This window comes from Beta vulgaris, chromosome 5, assembly GCF_026745355.1.
Source record: "Beta vulgaris subsp. vulgaris cultivar EL10 chromosome 5, EL10.2, whole genome shotgun sequence".
Lineage (NCBI taxonomy): Eukaryota > Viridiplantae > Streptophyta > Magnoliopsida > Caryophyllales > Amaranthaceae > Beta > Beta vulgaris.
The window spans coordinates 57,905,356-57,924,615 of NC_079206.1; the positions used below are offsets into that span (position 1 = coordinate 57,905,356).

The following is a 19,260-nucleotide window of genomic DNA, read 5'->3' on the forward strand; positions in this document are numbered from 1 at the left end:
GCTCGATAAGCTAAGTGAAGCGTGACTCGAGCTCGTGAGCTTATCTCAAGGCTCGAGCGCGGCTCTGCTAGAGCTCGATTTGAAATAAATATTCAGAATAAACCAACACAACATCAAACCAAACTGTAAATTTATATTCGACATTTGACAGATCTCTTGTAGAATTATAGATAAATTCAAAAGTACCTTGAATGAACTACTTACAAATATACATAAATAGTCGACAAACTAGATCTAAAAGGATACAAAAAGAAAAAAACATGAATTGTTTAATGTAAAAAATTGTATAAAAAGTTACATATAATAACTTTTTAAAGTATTTTAGCTTAAAATAACTTTCTAAAGGTTAAGTTATATTAATTTTTTTATATAAAATAAATAATAGAGGATGTTCATGAACTTTTCAAGCCGAGTTTGGCCTAGTTCGGCTAAGCTCATTAAGGTCTCGAGCCAAGCGTAGGCCAATCTGAGCCCGAACTGTTCGCGAGCATGCCCAACTCATTATTACCCTATTAACTTTAATGTACATTGCTATATCATTAGGAGGATAAGCAAATTTTATTTCGGTAAACTCCTGACGATTTTAAACAATTTTTGCACCTTTTTGCGAAATAACTATGTACGTATTAATTTATTTTAAATTAATTGACTAATTCTTTTGATTTGTGCGCTTAAGTTTCATTTGGTCTTTTGTTTCCATTACGTGTGTGTTGCATAATACGTGGTCGTCATGTATTTGATATCTTTTATTATTATTATTCGTGGGTTAGTTAATCTTAATATACTCTGCTTTCAGTTGCATGATAGCATGCGACATCATGCGATTTTTGTTCATCAGGATCTGCATGATCCGACTCGAAACCCTCTTGGTCCCCCAAACCAACCCCCCCCCCCCCAATTCGAAATTGCTAATATCGGACAACGATCGTCTTCCTTCCATACCAATCCACATTGCAGGCACAAGACCCAATGAAAAGGGGTTGGGAGGTTTAGCTTGGGTGAAGGGATCAGCGAACTGTACCCCTAGCACCAAGCATAGTTCGTTTTCCTATTCAACATCAACTAGTTTCACAGAAGTTATGGCTTGTTTACATGCAATTTCATGGGCAGCGTCTCAACAATATACGCGGATACAAATTTTCACCAAATCGCGGGAACTAGTCCAACTCTTGCAACTGGGACAACATAGGAATGTTACTCTCGACTGGACCATACATAAGATATTCGCAAAAGCCAGAGCCTTTATGACATGTCAGGTAATTTAGGTGTCACAACAACACGTGGCGGAGGCTACCAGGCTAGCATATTGGTGGCGACAATTTAGTAAGGGTAGTACCTAATCGGTTGTGTATCAGCTCATTTTAGCTTGTTTTCCTTTAACTTGTTTTCACTATTGTACGTTATCTTGATGTCAAAAAAAAATATTAGGAGGATTAGCAAGTTTTATTATGATAAACTCGTGACGGTTACAATTTTTGCGTCTTTTTACGGAGTAACAATCTACGTATTAGTTTATTTCAAATTTAATTGACTAATTCTTTTGGTTTGTGTGCTTCAGTTTCATTTGATCTTTTCAATGGACTTTATAATTGATCTTAATCGCCGTTGATCATGAAAGCAAAGCTACAACAAGAAAATAGCAAGTAGAAGAAAAGAGAAGTAGAGGAAGATAGGCCGGTAACAACCAAACAATTTTCTTATTACTTGTCGTTCTTCACACTTGGAAACAATAGTAGTCAAATGGAAAAACATTAACTCGAACTCTACGACCTAAGACAATTCAAGCCCTCCAATATAAATATCACATGAAGTTTATGTAAATCTAATTATACTTAACATGTTCATAAATAATCTGAATTGAACATATGAATTACATGGACGAAAGCTTTAAAGTGGATGAGAATTACCTCCAGCCATCGTTAATTTGTTGTCTCCTTCTTCTTCCTCGAACTAGTGTACCCAATTGATTTGTTTTGCTGAATTTCGGTGCCAAACCCTCACTCTCATTGTATAGATGGTGTTCCTTTTTATTTTTAGAGAGCAGATTTAGTGACCTTTATTTTCAAAATAAAACACCTACTTTATATTAGAGTCTTGCCATCAAAAAGCCCTAAGAAAATGGTGAACGTTATGAGTGGTTAAGGAAGTGGGAGAGAATCATGAGGAGTGTCTTGATCATGGATAACTATCCACATAAAATGGACCCATAAATATTTTGAAAACTAAATATTAATTAACAAAATATATTTAACTTTTTCAAAATTTCCAACATTCTCCCACTTGGTCCATTTTAACGAGAAAAACTTCATATATGAATCATAGCGATAAAATTCCCTTTAGAACGAGAACTTATCTTCCATGTATCAAAATATACTTTGTCTTTCACCACTCATATCAATTAATGGTAAACCCTATATTTACGCAAGGTCACACCTAATGAGATTTTCTCAAATAACCAAAACAGCATGTACGCACATAAACTTGAAAGAGAAATATCCAACTGAATGAAAAGTTACAACATAACTTAAATGTGTTTTAAATAATAGGACCAAGTCCCATGTTCTCTACATGACCCTTGAAAACTTTAATTTGCATGCCTTTTCTCAAGGGGTCAACAATCATTAATCCAGTGCTAATATGTTCTATGATCACTTTCTTTTCTTGAACACGTTCTTTTATGGCTCGAAACTTAATGTCAATGTGCTTACTTCGACTTCCACTCTTATTGTTCTTAGCCATAAAAACAACAGTTGAATTATCACAAAACATTATTATCGGCCGACAGATAGAGTTAACGACTATAAGTCCATATATGAAACTTTTCAGCCATACACCATGTGAGGTAGCCTCAAAACAAGAGACGAACTCAGTCTCCATAGCTGAAGTAGCATATAAGGTCTGTTTTGCACTCCTCCAAGAAACGACACCATGGGCTAACATAAACACATATCCAGAGGTGATTTTCTTGAGTCAATGCAGCCACCGTAGTTGGAGTCAGAATAATCAACTACTTGGAGATTATTAGTCCGTCTATACATAAGCATGTAGTCCTTAGTACCCTGAAGATATCTCAACACTTTCTTTGCAGCCTTCTAGTGATCAGGACCTGGATTACTCTGATATCTTCCCAATACTCCAACAACATATTCAATATCAAGTCTAGTGCAAACCTGAGCATACATAATGCTTCCAACAGCTGAAGCATAAGGGACATTCTTCATTTGTTCCCTCTCAATATCATTTATGGGGAACTGGTCTAAACTAAATCGGTTACCTTTCACAATATGTGCTACACTTGGTGAACAATTTTTCATATTAAACCTATCTACATTATTGATATAGGTCTCTTGAGAAAAACCCAAAATGCCTCGGGATCTATCTCTATGGATCCCAATGCCAATGACATAATATGTCTCACCCATATCTTTCATATCAAAGTTACTTGAAAGAAATTGTTTCACTTCATATAACAACCCTTTATCATTGGTAGCTAGCAAAATATCATCCACATATGACACAAGGAAACAAATCTTACTCCCACTGACCTTATGGTATATACATTGATCCATGATGTTTTTTTCAAAACCAAATGAAGTTATCACTTGATGGAACTTCATATGCCATTGGCGAGAAGCCTGTTTCAATCCGTATATGAATTTATTTAGCTTACAAATCAAATGCTCACCCTTTTTAGAGAAGAATCCTTCAGTTTGTTTCATGTAAACTTCTTCTTCTAAATCACCATTGAGAGATGTCGTTTTCACGTCCATTTGATGTAAGTCATAGTCAAAATGAGCTACTAATGCCATAATAACTCGAAGGGAATCTTTCTTTGATACAGGAGAAAAGGTCTCCGTGTAGTCGATTCCTTCCCTTTGAGTAAACCCTTTGGGAACGAGTCTAGCCTTATGTCTCTCGATGTTGCCTGCTGAGTCTTTCTTGTCTTGAAGACCCATCTACATCCAATGGCTTTAACACCATCAGGCAACTCGACGAGATCCCAAACTCTATTTGATGTCATAGAGTTTATCTCATCTTTCATAGCATACATCCACAATTCAGAATCTCTTGAACTTGTGGCTTGTGAAAACATAATTGGATCATTGTCAATTTCATCATTACAATCAGATTCTTGTAAATACACCTCATAATCATCAAAAATGGCTGATTTCCTCATTCTAACATATCTCCTTAAAGGAACTTGATCAATCTGTTGATCATCCAAATGTTCCCCATTTTCATTATGATCTATTAGATTATCATCAACATTTTGTGGAACTTCTGTTACTCGTTGCCTAACGCCTAGTTTATCTTGAGGAGCGTGAACAACAACCAGCCTATCACTTGAAATATCACTCAAGTCAGGGGTTGAAACTTTATCGTGATCATGTTCAGAAACAATGTCCCGAATTTGATCACTCCCACTAACTAAGTCATTTTCAAGAAATTTAGCATTTCGTGATTCCACAATTCTGGTGCTGTGAAACGGACAATAAAATCTATAACATTAAGATTTCTCGGGATAACCAATGAAATAACCATTAATAGTTCTCGGGTCAAGCTTTTTTTCATGTGGGTTGTAAGCTCTCACTTCTGTAGGGCATCCCCAAATGCGCATATGGCGCAAACCCGATTTTCATCCTTTGAATAACTCAAAAGACATCTTTGGGACTGCCTTGGAAGGAACCCGATTTAATATATATACCGTTGTCTTAAGAGTTTCAATCAACAAAAATGATGGAAGTTTAGTGTTACTCTGCATACTTCTCACCATGTCCATTAGGGTCCTATTTCTTCTTTCTGCTACACCATTTTAGTCTGGAGAACCAGACATAGTGTATTGGGAAACAATCCCATTTTCTTGAAGAAATTTTGCAAATGGTCTTGATGCTTGTCCATTCTCGGTGTATCTACCATAGTACTCTCTACTTCTATCTGATCTCACGATCTTAATGTCCTTACCACATTGTTTCTCTACTTCAGTCTTGAACAATTTAAAGGCATCTAAAGCTTCGTCTTTAGAAAGAAGTAAGTAGAGATACATATATATCGTGAATAATCATCAATAAAAGTGATTATTTCGGATCTTTAGCGTTCATGTTCGGACTGTATAATCCCTAATAGGTCGGAGCTCTTCTTAGCACCCTTTTTAGATTTGTTAGTTTTCTTTCCCTTAATACAACCAACACAAGTCTGAAAATCAGCAAAGTCTAGAGCATCAAGTACTCCTTCCTTTACCAATATCTTGACTCTTTCAATGGAGATATGTCCCAATCTCCGGTGCCATAACATAGAGGACTCTTCATTCACAATACAACGCTTTAAACTAGTATTAACATGCAAAGAACTATTAGCGATATTATTTTTCAATTTAAGACGATATAAAACATCACACAAAATATCATAACCAATAATTTCATAATCTTTAATTAAACTGAAACCAGAGTCTGAAAAATTAAAGGAAATTCTCGAAGGTACAAGTCTTGAAACTGAAATCAAATTTCTAGATAAATTTGGAACATAAAATGTTCTCTCTAAATGCAAAATAAAACCACTACTTAAATTAAGCTGCATGTCCCAACGACCTCTACATGCGAACTCATCTGGTTGCCTGAATAGATGTGATGTTCACTCCCCATTGGTTTCCATAGGTTTGTCATACCCTACAAGGTATTCGAAACATGGATTGTAGTAACAGAGTCAATCCACCATGATTAACACTAACCATATTAGATTCATAACAAACAAACATAAGAAAATTACCTTTCTTCTCAAGCCAAGCCTTGAACTTTACACAGTCTTTCTTCATGTGTCCATTCTTCTTACAGAAAAAACACGAAGACTCTTTCTTGATGGCTTGATTGGCTGGAATCTGACCTTTTTCCTTATCCTTAGTGTGATCCTTCTTCTTCTTTGCATAAGTAGATTAGTTCGCCTTTTCACCCTCCTCCATCACCAATCTTCCTTCCTCTTGAACACACATGATCATATGCTCATTAATTGACCATTTATCCTTATGTGTGTTGTAAGAGACCTTAAAAGAGCCATATTGGTGAGGAAGAGTGCATAAAATTTGATGCACAAGGAAAGTGTCAGAAATGGTAACTTTCAAGTCCTTAAGCTGAGCTGCAATGTCCCTCATGCGCATCATATGATCACGCACTCCCTTAAACTCTGCATAATTAAGGTGCTAGCAAGATCTTTGTCAGAAGATGCAAACTGCTCATCAATGGCCTCCAGAAGATCTTTGACTTTGGTATGCTTATCGACGGAACCACAAATACTAGCACTAATCTTGGTCTTTATGAACATAACAAAGAGGCGGTTAGACCTCTCCCACTTTTCATAAAGATCAACTGCATCTGGAGTACTACTCGCAGTAATGCTAGGCGGTTCGTCTTTCCTAATAGCATAGTCAATATCCATCCATCCCAACTGCAGTAACACTCTTTCTTTCCACACCTTATAGTTATCACCTTTTAATTCAGAAATTGCACATTTGATATCAGAAATATTCACAGGTAAAACTACGGCAAAAATAAATTACAGTTAGAAATAATCATGCTTATTAATAAATTTGAAACCTTTAACATTAGTCATGTTTTACCAATGTAAATCATGTAAAATATGAATCTAGTGACATAAAACTTGCCTGTTGGCTAAAGTTTACTCAATTAGATTTATAGTAATAACTGTATGGTGAAACTAATAAATTGTATCAATTTCTTAATCTTGTGGGTTGCTTAAGAAACAAAATTTATATTTCACCCCAATTAATTGTTCAAACACAATAAAATTCATGTGGGTAAGTTTTATTATATTATATACAATTAATTACAACAAAAGTCTAGTATCCACATGTGATTCCAAAAACAAAATTTTAATAATTAAAGGTGTTGTGGCTACTCCCCAACTAATAAAATTTTACCAAAAACTCAATTGATACAAACGAGAAACAACATGTTACTCGAACAAAATATATACTGACACAAGTAACAAACTCATTTTAACGCGATACGAATATACTGCATATTACATACGAAACTCCAAAAGTCCAAAAAATAATCAAGGCAGTACTCCAACATAATATGCAGTTCCGTATACATACAGTCATTAAAACTCATTATACGGAACTCCAGAAGTACATTAAAGTCATTAAAAAAAATTTAAAAAAAGTAATGACAATAAATGCGTACAAGTGGCATGGCAGACAAAAAACAAAACAAAACTCACGATACAGTAGAGACTTCATCTTCTTCATTGATTTTCTCAACATAAAAGGCTAAAGCATGAGAAAAATGAAGACTCTCTAACCACGAGATACAATCAAATAATAAAAAAAAAGATAGAACTCTTCTTCAACAATAAGCGAAAAAATATTTAAAAAAAATAAAAATAAAAATAAATGCACTCAATTGCTCAAAACAAGAAAATCTCATATCTGAAAAGCAGATGAAGAAAAGAAGAACTAAGACAAGGCAGAGGAGCAACACTCGTTCTGATACCAAATGTAAGTATAATAATACTTAACATGCTCATAAATAATCTGAATTGGACATGAATTGCATGCGCGGAAGCTCTAAAGTGGATGAAAATTACCTCCAGCCATTGCTAATTTGTTGTCTCCTTCTTCTTCCTCAAACTAGTGTACTCAATTGATTTGTTTTTCTGAATTTCGGTCCCAAACCGTTACTTTCACTGTATAAATGGTGTTCCTTTTTATTTTTAGAGAGTAGATTTAGTGACCTTTATTTTCAGAATAAAACACCTATTTTATATTAGAGTCTTGCCATCAAAGAGCCCTAAGAAAATGGTGAACGTTATGAGTGGTTAAGGAAGTGGGGAGAGGATGATGGGGAGTTCCTTGATCATGGGTAACTACCCACATAAAATGGACCACTAAATATTTTGAAAACTAAATATTAATTAACAAAATATATTTAATTTTTTCAAAATTTCCAACAGTTTATGGTCACATCCCTAGAGTTAGACCTCGATTAGGAGAATAGTTGATCTACTAAGCGGGTAATCAATCCACTAAAGATAGACATTAATACTAAATAGAGTTAAACTCGGCAATATTAACATTCTATCTAACAATGTATACAAAACACTCCTTAATCTATGAAAAGAAAAAGATAAGCTTAATACACTAAGATGACTTATTAGAGTACGTATATTGTTCAAATATGTATTTTTTTCCCTTACTTGAAAAAACTAAAGTACTATAAAATTGATAACTAAGAGGTAAGACCAAAGCATATCTATTATCAACATATTTCGTGTAAAACCAAAGCAAAACTACATCAACATGTTTCGTGGCAATCTCTAGTACTACAAATTACTTTCAACTCCAAAAGAAAATCAATGGCAAATTGGCAACCAGAGAATAGAGATGGCAATATGTGCATTCAACATCAACATATTATAGTCTGGTATTATTTCACAACATGTAAAAATAATGTAATAGTCTGGTATATTTAGTATCATGTAAAAATGTGATTAATCTGGATAAATGGCAACATGAAGAAAAATTCCGTTACTCCCAAGCCGCCGTACATTGATTCACACTAGCCACCATGCCCACCAATGTATTGCTAATATGGACTATCTTATGATCTACGTTGATACTTCCTTTCTGGGTACACTAGAGGTAGCGGGAATTGGTGGGGTTACTCGAGATGGCAATGGCCACTGGCTCGGGGTGTTTGCCAACTAACAACTCAGCAATACTGGAGGCATTATATGTGGTGGAGACCCAAAACTTCCCCGAGGCTATCATTTACTCAGATTGTAAAATGCTCTAGAGTTTCTTACAATGGAGCACTCTAATTTACATTCCAACATATTAAAAATGTGCGTGTAGGCTACGGATCAACAAGAGACCGAATCTTTTGATTAGAACATAACCAAGTAGCAGAGCATGGCAAAGGCTTGTAGAATCACGAAGTTTTCCTATCCCTCCTATTTATTGTCTGAAACAACTTATTTTTGGATTGTAATATGTTTAACATTATTATATTCCTCCTATTTATTGTCTGGAACAACTTATTTTTGAATTGTAATATGTTTAACATTATAATAATAAATGAAATTGCCATGTTTACGTAAAAAAAAAAATGTATTGCTAATATATTTTGACTTCCCTAGTTATTGTTCAAAGCCAAATAATCATCTTCCTTTAAATCTTTTGTTTTTGGATGGAGGGGATAGAGTGGAGGTGGGGCCTAGGGGGAAAAGAATTGTTAGGCAGTAAAGTACAATTAAACACAGATGGGTCAAAAGGTTTATAACGTCATCCAGACAACCCAGTCAACCAAAACCCAAAACTGACTGATTACAGAAATCAGTGGAGAGAATTTAAAGCACAAAAAAGTCAAGCCAATCAAAAGTTCAATACTACCTCCAACGTTTGATTATATATCTACACACCAAAAAAGCGTCGAATTTAAAATAAAACAGAGAAAGTACGTGCAAATGTCGAATTTAAAATAAAACTGAGAAAGTACGTGCATCTGCAATGAAGTCCAAGATCAAAATGGAAATATAGCACGGCCGATGTGAGAAAAGTATGTGAGAGTTCAATTTGGACAGTCACGGTTAATGGTTAAGCGTCCCTCGGGATAAGGCTGCTCCTGCACCTAACTCGCTGTATCCAGGAGCCTCCTGAAGAGGAATGGGTTTAAAGTGATGCCGGCAAATGATGGGACATAGGAAATCATGGAACATTGGTACAGAATGCCGCCATTGACGTAACCATGGAAATGTAGCTCGTAGAAAACTATACTACAGTACTCAGCAGCAGTTAGCTCAAAAACTACTTTCTATCGAGATTGCTTAATGAATAATGATCAGTTATGTTTGACGACTAGCATAGTATCTGCCATCACAAATGCAGAATTTCTGACAGTTACCCTAAAGAAACAAATAGTCCCTTGTTGAATGAGCAGTACGAAAATCCACATAAATTTTGCAGCCTATACCAAGTAATGCAGGTAATCAGCATATCAGCTCAAGTGCCTGATACCAATAACCGGCTTTAGAGTCGGAAATAGATTTGCTAGCAAATAGGAGAATTCACGCTGCTAGCAACTATGATGGATCACTAAAAGAAAGTTACAGCTGAAGAACAGAGCTTCTAATCATTATTTCCCTTATTGAGGGATTAGGCTATAAACTTGACAGAAAAGTTTCTGATACCATCTTTCAGAACACCCAAATCCCTAGTACAATTACTCCTGATGTCACCCAACAGTCAAAGGGAGTGTTAGATAATAAGATATGCAAATTAAGTTCCCTATAGCATCATGCTTGTACACAGACAGTAACAGATATGAAGTTCAGAATAAAAGAACACAAATTCATAATAGAAAAAACATGATAGTCATGACTCATGCACTTGCAATAAATAGAACATTAATCAAGAGCATAGTGCATATCATGCTCCTGATCTAGGCGATTGGTCTGATAGGGTTTTTTGAGAAATGGTGAAGACACTATTTTAGTCACATAACCTGGTATTAGTTGAGTTAAGTAACTAAAACCTAGCTATGGCTGCTTAATGTATTCTGAAATCAAGTTTAGCTTCTATCAGAAAATTATTTGCCGATGCCAAAAAAAATTATTTGCTATCTTACAAAAAGACCTCCAAATATAAATCACCACTTCATATCATGATATAACAAATCTATAAGCACAAAACAATCACTAAAGAGAGAAAAATGAGAACCAAACCTATTCCTATACAGAAATTAGTCATGGTTACAAGATGATTCTCCTTGCCTTCACAAAAAATTCGATGAATGAATGGATGAAATGAAACTGGCCAGACATAAAGAGTACACCCAACTTCTCATGGTCAGAAATTTTTTATTACTACCAAATGTCGAGCAAGAAATTATAGTCAAGCTATCTCAAGAAATTCATGTATTATCAATTGAAAATTAATGAGAAGCGAAACATAGTCAAGCTAAACTGAAGCTCTGAGAGAGCAATTGATAATTCATAGTCTATGAAATACTAAATGGTCAGATGTTGGAAAGGAAAAGCAAAGTAAAAGGGACACCTCAATTCCAGAACGACTTTCTACATTTACTTGATGGAGACTAAAATGGCTCACTGCTTCAAGTTATTGAACCATATTTGAGACTAATGCTCAACATACTCTCCAGAGATGCTGAAAGAAGAATATGCAGATGAATGGTACAGAATTAAGACTCAAATGCAGAATGGCAAGAGCCTACATAGGAAATGCAACCTTTCCAAGGTGAGTTATAGACCAACCACCAGATAAAAACGGCATTTATCAATCTTTAATCATAGAGCACCAATGTGGTGCTATCCTAGCATCTTATTAGCAGCCCATTATTGCACAATTGTACACAAAACCACCAGATTGTTTCCTACCAAGCACCGTCCATTGCTGTGGGCTTACAGAGGGAGCCCAAGAATTTACTTCTATGTAACCTCCATCCAAAGCCCTAGGACCCCCTAAAACAATAAGCTCATCGCCACATCCTCGAAATGCTAGACCCCAGCCATGCATTGAGACCGCCCTCTCTGGCAAACTTCCTACCGTGGCCCATGAGTTTAAGCTTTTATTGTATTTCCTGACCTCTTTCCTTGCATAATCTGCAGCATAGAGCTCATTATTCACCACGGTCAGCAGAGGGGGTGCTTCTGACATTGCAAATGATTCAGGTGCCCCTGGCTCGGGATTCCTCAAAGGAAGCATGTCCGGTATCTCAGTCCAAGTCCGTCTCTCCAAATCAAAAACCTCTCCACAAGTAAGAGGATTCGAGTTCTCAACCCCGAGTCCCCCAACTACATAGAACTTGCCGTCCATAAAGACAGCGGAACATTTCTTCCTAGCTTTATTCATACTTGGGAGAGTCACCCATGTCCCAGTATCTGAATTGTATAGCTCGGCTGAGGAAAATATATTTCCCCGAAAATCACATCCACCAGCTACAATGGCAATACCTCCCAGTGTAGCAGAACCAAATAAGCACCTTGGCGTATTCATTTCCATGCCAGTAGACCATGAATTTGTCACAAGGCTATATTTATAAATCAAGTGAGTGGTTATTCCCTTTCCAAAGACCAAAAGTTCGGTACCAACCGCAAGTGACTCCTTATCCGAATGCATAAAGCAATCATTGGAAGGCATTCTAGGCAAATGCTTCCAACGAAGGCGAATGGGATCAAATACCTCCCATTCAAGCAGACTGCAAGAAAAGTAAATCCAATGCTCCACAATACCCATTTTCCGCCTTAATTTGTAAAGCTCTTCGCTCTCGATTAAAGAACGAAAGTTACGATTCACAGCAGCAATAGACCCATAATCGGACCTAGAGCAGCGAGCAATGCAGTCTATTGAGTTGTCCTTTCCAATTTGGTGAATAAGAGAACTCGTATCTGACTGATCTCCATCAGCATTGTCAATGTTCTCAGATGGGTCTACAACCAGGGAAACTGAAAGGTTCAAGAAATCGACTTCCATTTCCCCTGTCTTATTGATTTTCAACAACTTGAGTGAGTTCCCAAGTTTTTCGCCATCTTCAGATTTACGCTTATAATTGGAGGTCCCAAATAAACTAAATCCATCATACATCCAATTACTTTCCTGTTCACAGCGACTAGAGAAGTCCCTTAAGAAAGCAAATGAAAGATCTTCCAACATTTGGATAGACTTAAAACTTCAAAAATCGTAAAAACCACCACTAAAAACTCTCTGCAAAACAGATAAAAATCCAAATCCAAAATTACCAATAAATTTCAATATCACGCCAAAATCTATACCAAACCCTATGAAAGAAATCTAAGCAACAATCCAACAAAAGATATAAGAGAAGATCCAGAAATCAAATCACCTGCCACATAAACCAATCAATCTAAGAAAACGAAAGATCCTAACTTTTAGCTTGAAAATTAAGATACCCAAAAGTTCAACCAGCGACAAATGAAACAAGAAAACAAAAACAAAAAAAAGGAGTGAAATAACTCCCGAAATTTATATTAGAAACTAGAAAGTGCAAATCCCTAACATGAAGCAGCAGGAAAAATCAAAAACATACCCAATAAAAATCATGAATAAAAGAAAAGAACCCACAACACAAAAATTGCTAATTGGTCAAAAACACAGATAAAATCGTCATAAATCCCACTAACAACAATAACCCACAAAAAAAAAAAGACCTTTTATTCACAAAACAAACAAATGATGATCATGACTTATGATTGGAATTGAAAATTAATGATCGATGACGACGACGATGATGGCGATGCATAGATAGAAAGAGGAGAGAGAAAGTGGAATTTACCGATTGGATCGAGATTGTGGAAGGAGGAGAGAGAAAGAAAAGTTGAAAGCTCAATTTTTCTTCAAAGAATAATGTCTACTTTTGATTTAATTTGCTGAAATCTGGAGTTTTCACTCATTCACTCTGCTTCGTAAGAGAAAAAGTGCGAATCACACAGCACAACTGCACAGTGCGTTCTTTTTTTCTCTGTCATATTTATTTTTTCGGTTCTTTGTTTATTTATTCTTCTAACTTTAGTGTTTTTCTCAATTTGTAAGGTAAAATTTTGTGGGTATTGCGGCTGTGGGACCAGAAAAGGGTATACAGAAAAAGAAAGAGAGAGAAGACGAAGAAGTAAGAAGGTGGGGTGAGTGGAAATGAGAATGGAGGGGGCGGCTTTGACAGAGAGTTATACGGGTGGCGGCCAAAAGAGAACACAAAGACGGCCGATGTGCCCCTTTCTACACGTGTTCTTTCGTCCCCCCACAAGTCCACAACACTAACCCGTTTAGAGTTTAGATGTTAGATCTGGTTCGTTTTACCTGATTTTTAATAAACTCGTTCGTTTCATTTTATTTTTACTAAATTGAAATAAATATTTGGATTTAGAATCTTCATTGGAAATTAAAATTTGAGGAAAATAAGTTTACGAGAAATAAGTTGGAGAAAATGCATCTTTTTATATGCATTATAATGGTTTGATAGTCTATTAAAGGAAATGAAATAAAGAAGTCGGATTGGCAATCCCCATTATATCCAACCTTTTTTGATGGACTCATATATTATACGTTGCAACTTTGTTCTTTTCAGTTGAATTGAACAGAATTGAACAAAAAAATATAAGTTGAACTGAATGGAGTTAAACTTAACTGAAATTGTGAAATAAATTAATTTAATTGAATTGAATTAAAATGAACTGAAATTAAGTCCGGACGAACATGTCCTTAATTTTCTAAGACGCAAGAGATCTCCTATTCACTAAGCTATCAACTACTATATAAGTGGTAAACTAGCTCAATCTAAATTACAATATAGGCTTAAACTAAAAAAAAAATTAACAAAAAGGTAAGAAGAAATCGTCTGTATTGGCTTCTTATAGAGCCTCCACCCAAGGCATTATAAGCCAACCACCCCAATCGCAGTTCCTACTTGCAAATTATTGTTGGATCAAAGAGAAAACTTGCAGTTATACATTAGAGCATTCTTATCAATGAATTCAAATAAATGGTTCATCCTTCTCTCTCCTCTTTTCTCTCTCTTCCACATCATTCTCACAAACCATTTTCAATTTCACTCTTAACCATAAACCCCAAGATTGCAAATTTCACAGCAAAAACCTTATTAGAACCCAGAAGAAGAAAGAAGATGAAATTTTTAAAAGAAATTTAAAAAGGGAAAAAAAAAAAAACTGGAATTTAGAGGCTATTGTATTGAAGAAATTTCCTATAAATGCAATCTAGTAGATGTAAATCTTGAGAATAATAAGAGACGACAACAAAAGAGGAAATGAAGACGTAGTGAGATTATTTTATGCAATATTGTGCTTCATGTGAAGATGGTGAAGTCATTGCATCTTCTTCGTCTTCTTCCTTGCGCTTGCTCATCCTGTCCGACGGAAAGTATTGGGTCAGACGGTCTGACCCAATACTTTCACTTTTTATATTCCATTTTATATGAGTTTATATAATAATTATTTCTTTATTTGAATACAATGATTATATAATAAAATATACATAATGAAATATATTCATCTAATGATTTTTATAATAATTTTATTATTTAATGTTATAGAGAAACCTCTTTTTAAGAATTTTATAATTAAATGACTCGAATTAATTATTATTTTTTCAATATATGTTTGGATATGAGAACTGATTTGGGAAGACCATACTACAAGTGTTACCAATGTTGTTTCTTTTAATGGGGTAAATATGGTGAACTTTTATTGAAACCTAGAATTACGCTAGGTGATCTTTTTTGGAACTTTATATTTACACTTGGTTTAATTTGCTTAGGAGGATTTGGATGGAAATAAAAGAAAATAAAAGTGTTAAGTGACTACAATATGTTTGTTTTTTAAAATTATAAATAGAATTTAATAAGAAGTGAAAGTAAGTGTAGGAAAATATTTTAGTAAGATTCTCACTTTCTTTTCCTTCAAAAACTGGAGAAATTTAGGAGGAAAGACAAAACTAAAATTTATCAACTTAAGTTTTCCTTTCTCTTTATTTCCTTTGGTGAACCATATATGTTTTCAAATCCTTACAGTAAACTAAACAATGAAAAATATAATTAATTACTTTCTTTTATCTTTCTTTTCTTTGTTCTCTATTCTTTTCCTTTCTCTTTTTCTCATTTACTAAACAAGTTGTTGGTGAAATTGACTGAACTTACATGTATGATTCAGGGCATATGTGACTATATATCTAATATCTGAGCATGAATTTATCTATGTTCTAATCTGTTGTGTGCTATCAATCTGTTAGGTAAAATGTCTTAGTAAAGTCTAAAGTTCATTTATTTAATGGTTCATTGGGGGGTGAGGGTGAGGGCGAGGTGGGGTGGGGGCTGCTCATCGGGGTAAGGTGAGGGTGGCGTGGGGTGGGGGAGAGGTCAGTGGTCAGGGTTCAGGTGGTGGTGGTGGTTTTACCTAGAATTGTCGAAAATGTAAGCTGCTTGAACAACACTTGGACCTCATTGTCACTAGATTCGATTTCGAACATGCATAATTAGTTTTCTTAATTATCCACTTTTTATGATACTTGAGTTAATATATTCAAATCAATATTGGCGATTTAACTATTCCAAGTAATTAAGGTTGTGCAAAAATCAGAGACGGACTGGAATCCAGACCGCATCGGATCGGAATTTGGATCCATTCCGGTCCTTAGCTTGGTCCGCAAAAAAAAAAAACTGATTCCGGATTGTCGGTCCGGTCCGGTCCGGTGCAAACCCGAAAAAAATCGGATCGGATCGGTTGGACCGTAATTTCTATCATTTTAGTAAAAAAAGTTGATAGGTAAAAAAAAAAAACTTTAAAAAGGTATAAAGTTAGAAAGTTAAAAACCTACTATTTATTACTTTAGGATTATTATTATTAAAAATTTTAATTTAATGTATTTAGTTTATAAACATATATTTAAAAAAATTAAAAAAATATATAAATTTTGGTCCAACGGGTCTAAGATCGGACTGGATTGCAAAAATTCCGATCCCGATCCAAAAAAATACCAGATTTCGCTTATTTTGCATTTAAAAACTCCTTCTCCTCATTTTGCATTTTCTAGCCTGTTTGCTTAATCTAATAACTTTGTTATTTATAGCTTATTTATGAATTTTAGTTATTTTGACTATTTTATGGAGTTTGGTGATGCTCACTTTGAGTTTGATGTTGAGGGCTCGACCTCAAAGGTCTCGTCTCAATCATGCACGCCTATAAAATGAAGTAATTTTAGCAAGATTTAGACCTTAGCTTTATGAAAGGTTGAATTTGTGCACAAGTGTCAATTTTAAATTGACCTAACTTTCAAGATACATAACAACATTTGGTGATTCAAGTTGGAATTGAAAGTGTTACTCGATAGCTTTCCAACAAACAGTAACAAGATTCCGATGAAAAACGAAAGAGATATAATTGTTTATGCCAGAAAAGAGTGTACGCTCTACCATGTATGGAGCGCCCAAGCATGTATGGAGCGTCCACTACAAAAGCGTTGAAAACCTTTTGTCTACTCTAATTTTTATGGAGCTAGCCCCAGAATGTATAGGCACATACTTATAATTTGTTCCCGGACCAAAGAAGAAAATTATCACTTGTGGAGACTATCCCCTCAAAAAAACTTGTACAATATAATTAAGGATCTAACTTATAATATAATGCTAAAGCATGAATGTCATAGATAATCGTAATTGAAGTAATCCCATGTCTTGATTCACAATTATAGGGCGTTCAACTTACCTTTCAATAAAGTTTTAGGTCTAATAAAAGCAATCTTGCCTATTTTGCCCTCTGATAACGCTGAAATTGATGGTGATACCCTGAAATTGTTCAGTTAAGAAATTGAGTGATCGTCTCTAAAACTTGATCAAGTGATATTATAGCACGGATAATGGATATAAACCTTACCATTATTATCAAATTCACATATCCTCTTCAACTTCAACCCTCACATAATCTAACGATGAGAAGGTGTTTCAACATTTGCAGTCCTTACTCCCAATCCACGGATTAACCTTGGGCGCATTGTCCCCTCCCTAGACAAGAATCCAAAAATTGATCGTTGGTATGTCATATATGTGGGTGTATATATATATATATATATATATTATATATATATATATATATATATATATATATATATATATAATATATATATATATATATATATATATATATATATATATATATATTCATTTTTAGGTTCAAATCAATTACATTCTTCAATTATGCTATTATATTCCTATTCGGTATATTTTCGTGGTCTTTTATGAATTTCAGGTATTGAGAACGTATTTGGAGTATGATTATCTAAGTTTGAGGATTATGAGCATTTGGAAGGAACCTACAATGATAAGGATCATCAGGACATATAATTAATACGAGTTTGAGCGAAAACAAAGTGGAAAATCATTTGAAGAAATGTGGAAAAGGAGTCACGTCTACTCTTTTGACTATAATTTTTGATGTGCTCGCTTTTGATAATTGAATGGAAACTAGACTTAGTCTATGTTCTTTTGGACTTATTTTCAGTTCACTTCAGTTTCGTTCAATTCAGCTCAATTATAATAACAATAATAATAATAATTATTATTATTATTATTATTATTATTATTATTAATATTATTATTATTATTATTATGATTATTATTATTATTATTAATCTCTCCGTTTCTTTTTAATTTACTCACTTCACTTTGGGGGAGAACCAAGGAGGAAGTACAAAAGTATGAGAGATAAAGTAAAAAGGTGGAGAGAAAAACTGAAAAGTGAGAGAGAGAAACTAAAAAGTGGGTTAAAATATTAAAAAGTGAATGACATGGGTGGAAAAAGAGGATAAATTAGATGTGGCTTGTTACTAGAAATAGAAAAGGCAATAGTGTGTAGATTGTCATGAATTAATCTTCTTGGTGTAAATGCATTCAGAAATGGGCTAATAATTCTGGTAAGGATGGGCCAAAGTCTTGCGACTAGGATTATAGAAATGATTTTGTACATTGTATTACATAAACTTATCGATCGAAATTGATTAGGCTTTTGCGGGTTAGCGACTTTTGGTATTAAAGTCATCAAAGTATGATTAACACTTCTTAGAAACATATCGTTTGTAAAGCAATCGTTTACCGCTTTGCAAATATATAAGCCTACGATATCCCAATAATGTTGGAAAAATTTAGCTTCAAGTCCATCTGAGCTCGGGGATTTTGTAGGGTCGATACTAAAAAGAGGTTTACGAATTTCTTCATTAGAAATCAGAACAATTAGTTGTATATTATCTTCATCAGTTACTGTTGGAGATGTATAAGAGGTTATAATGGTTCGATTAGACTGAACTTTAGAGCTAAACTGTTCGTAAAATTCAGCTTGGAAAGCCATGCTAATTTCAAACGGGAATCCACCCATTGGTTCATAACACTCCTTATTTTTAGAATTTGTTGACGTTTTAATTTGGATACAATCTTTGAGTGAAAACAGGATGTATTTCAATCGCCTTTTGTCAGCCATTGTTTGTGAGACAAATTTCCCCAATATTATTGATTAAAGGACAATAGTCTTTCTCGTTATCTTATTATAAGGCAAGCTAAGTGTTGTTCAATATGATAATTACTAGGATATAATAGCAGTTGATTTTGGACATTAACTATTTTGTTATGATTTTTCTCTAATTTTAGTTACATATGACCAAATTTATTTTTGGACCAAGTTTTTAGCTCTCGTTTTATATATTGAATTTTTTGACAA

General features: G+C 34.5%; 1 protein-coding gene and 1 long non-coding RNA gene across 2 annotated transcripts; both read right to left on the reverse strand.

Annotated features, from left to right (window-relative positions):
- Positions 1–5,411: 5,411 nt before the first annotated feature.
- LOC125497992 (uncharacterized) lies at positions 5,412–6,586 on the reverse strand. The gene is made up of 2 exons (XR_007274764.1): positions 5,764–6,586; positions 5,412–5,663 (listed from the first exon to the last, which is right to left on the reverse strand). It is a non-coding gene; the product is annotated as an uncharacterized LOC125497992 (long non-coding RNA).
- A 4,327-nt stretch (positions 6,587–10,913) lies between these two features.
- Positions 10,914–13,670, reverse strand: LOC104908102 (F-box/kelch-repeat protein At1g74510). The gene is made up of 2 exons (XM_010697177.4): positions 13,323–13,670; positions 10,914–12,733 (listed from the first exon to the last, which is right to left on the reverse strand). Exon 2 carries the CDS (start codon positions 12,680–12,682, stop codon positions 11,354–11,356), a length of 1,329 nt encoding a protein of 442 aa, XP_010695479.2. The 5' UTR covers positions 12,683–12,733; positions 13,323–13,670; the 3' UTR covers positions 10,914–11,353.
- Positions 13,671–19,260: the final 5,590 nt, after the last annotated feature.

What these genes read in the sequence shown, in the direction of transcription:
- LOC104908102 (XM_010697177.4), bottom strand. Translation starts at nt 12,682, where the DNA reads ATGTTGGAAGATCTTTCATTTGCTTTCTTAAGGGACTTCTCTAGTCGC.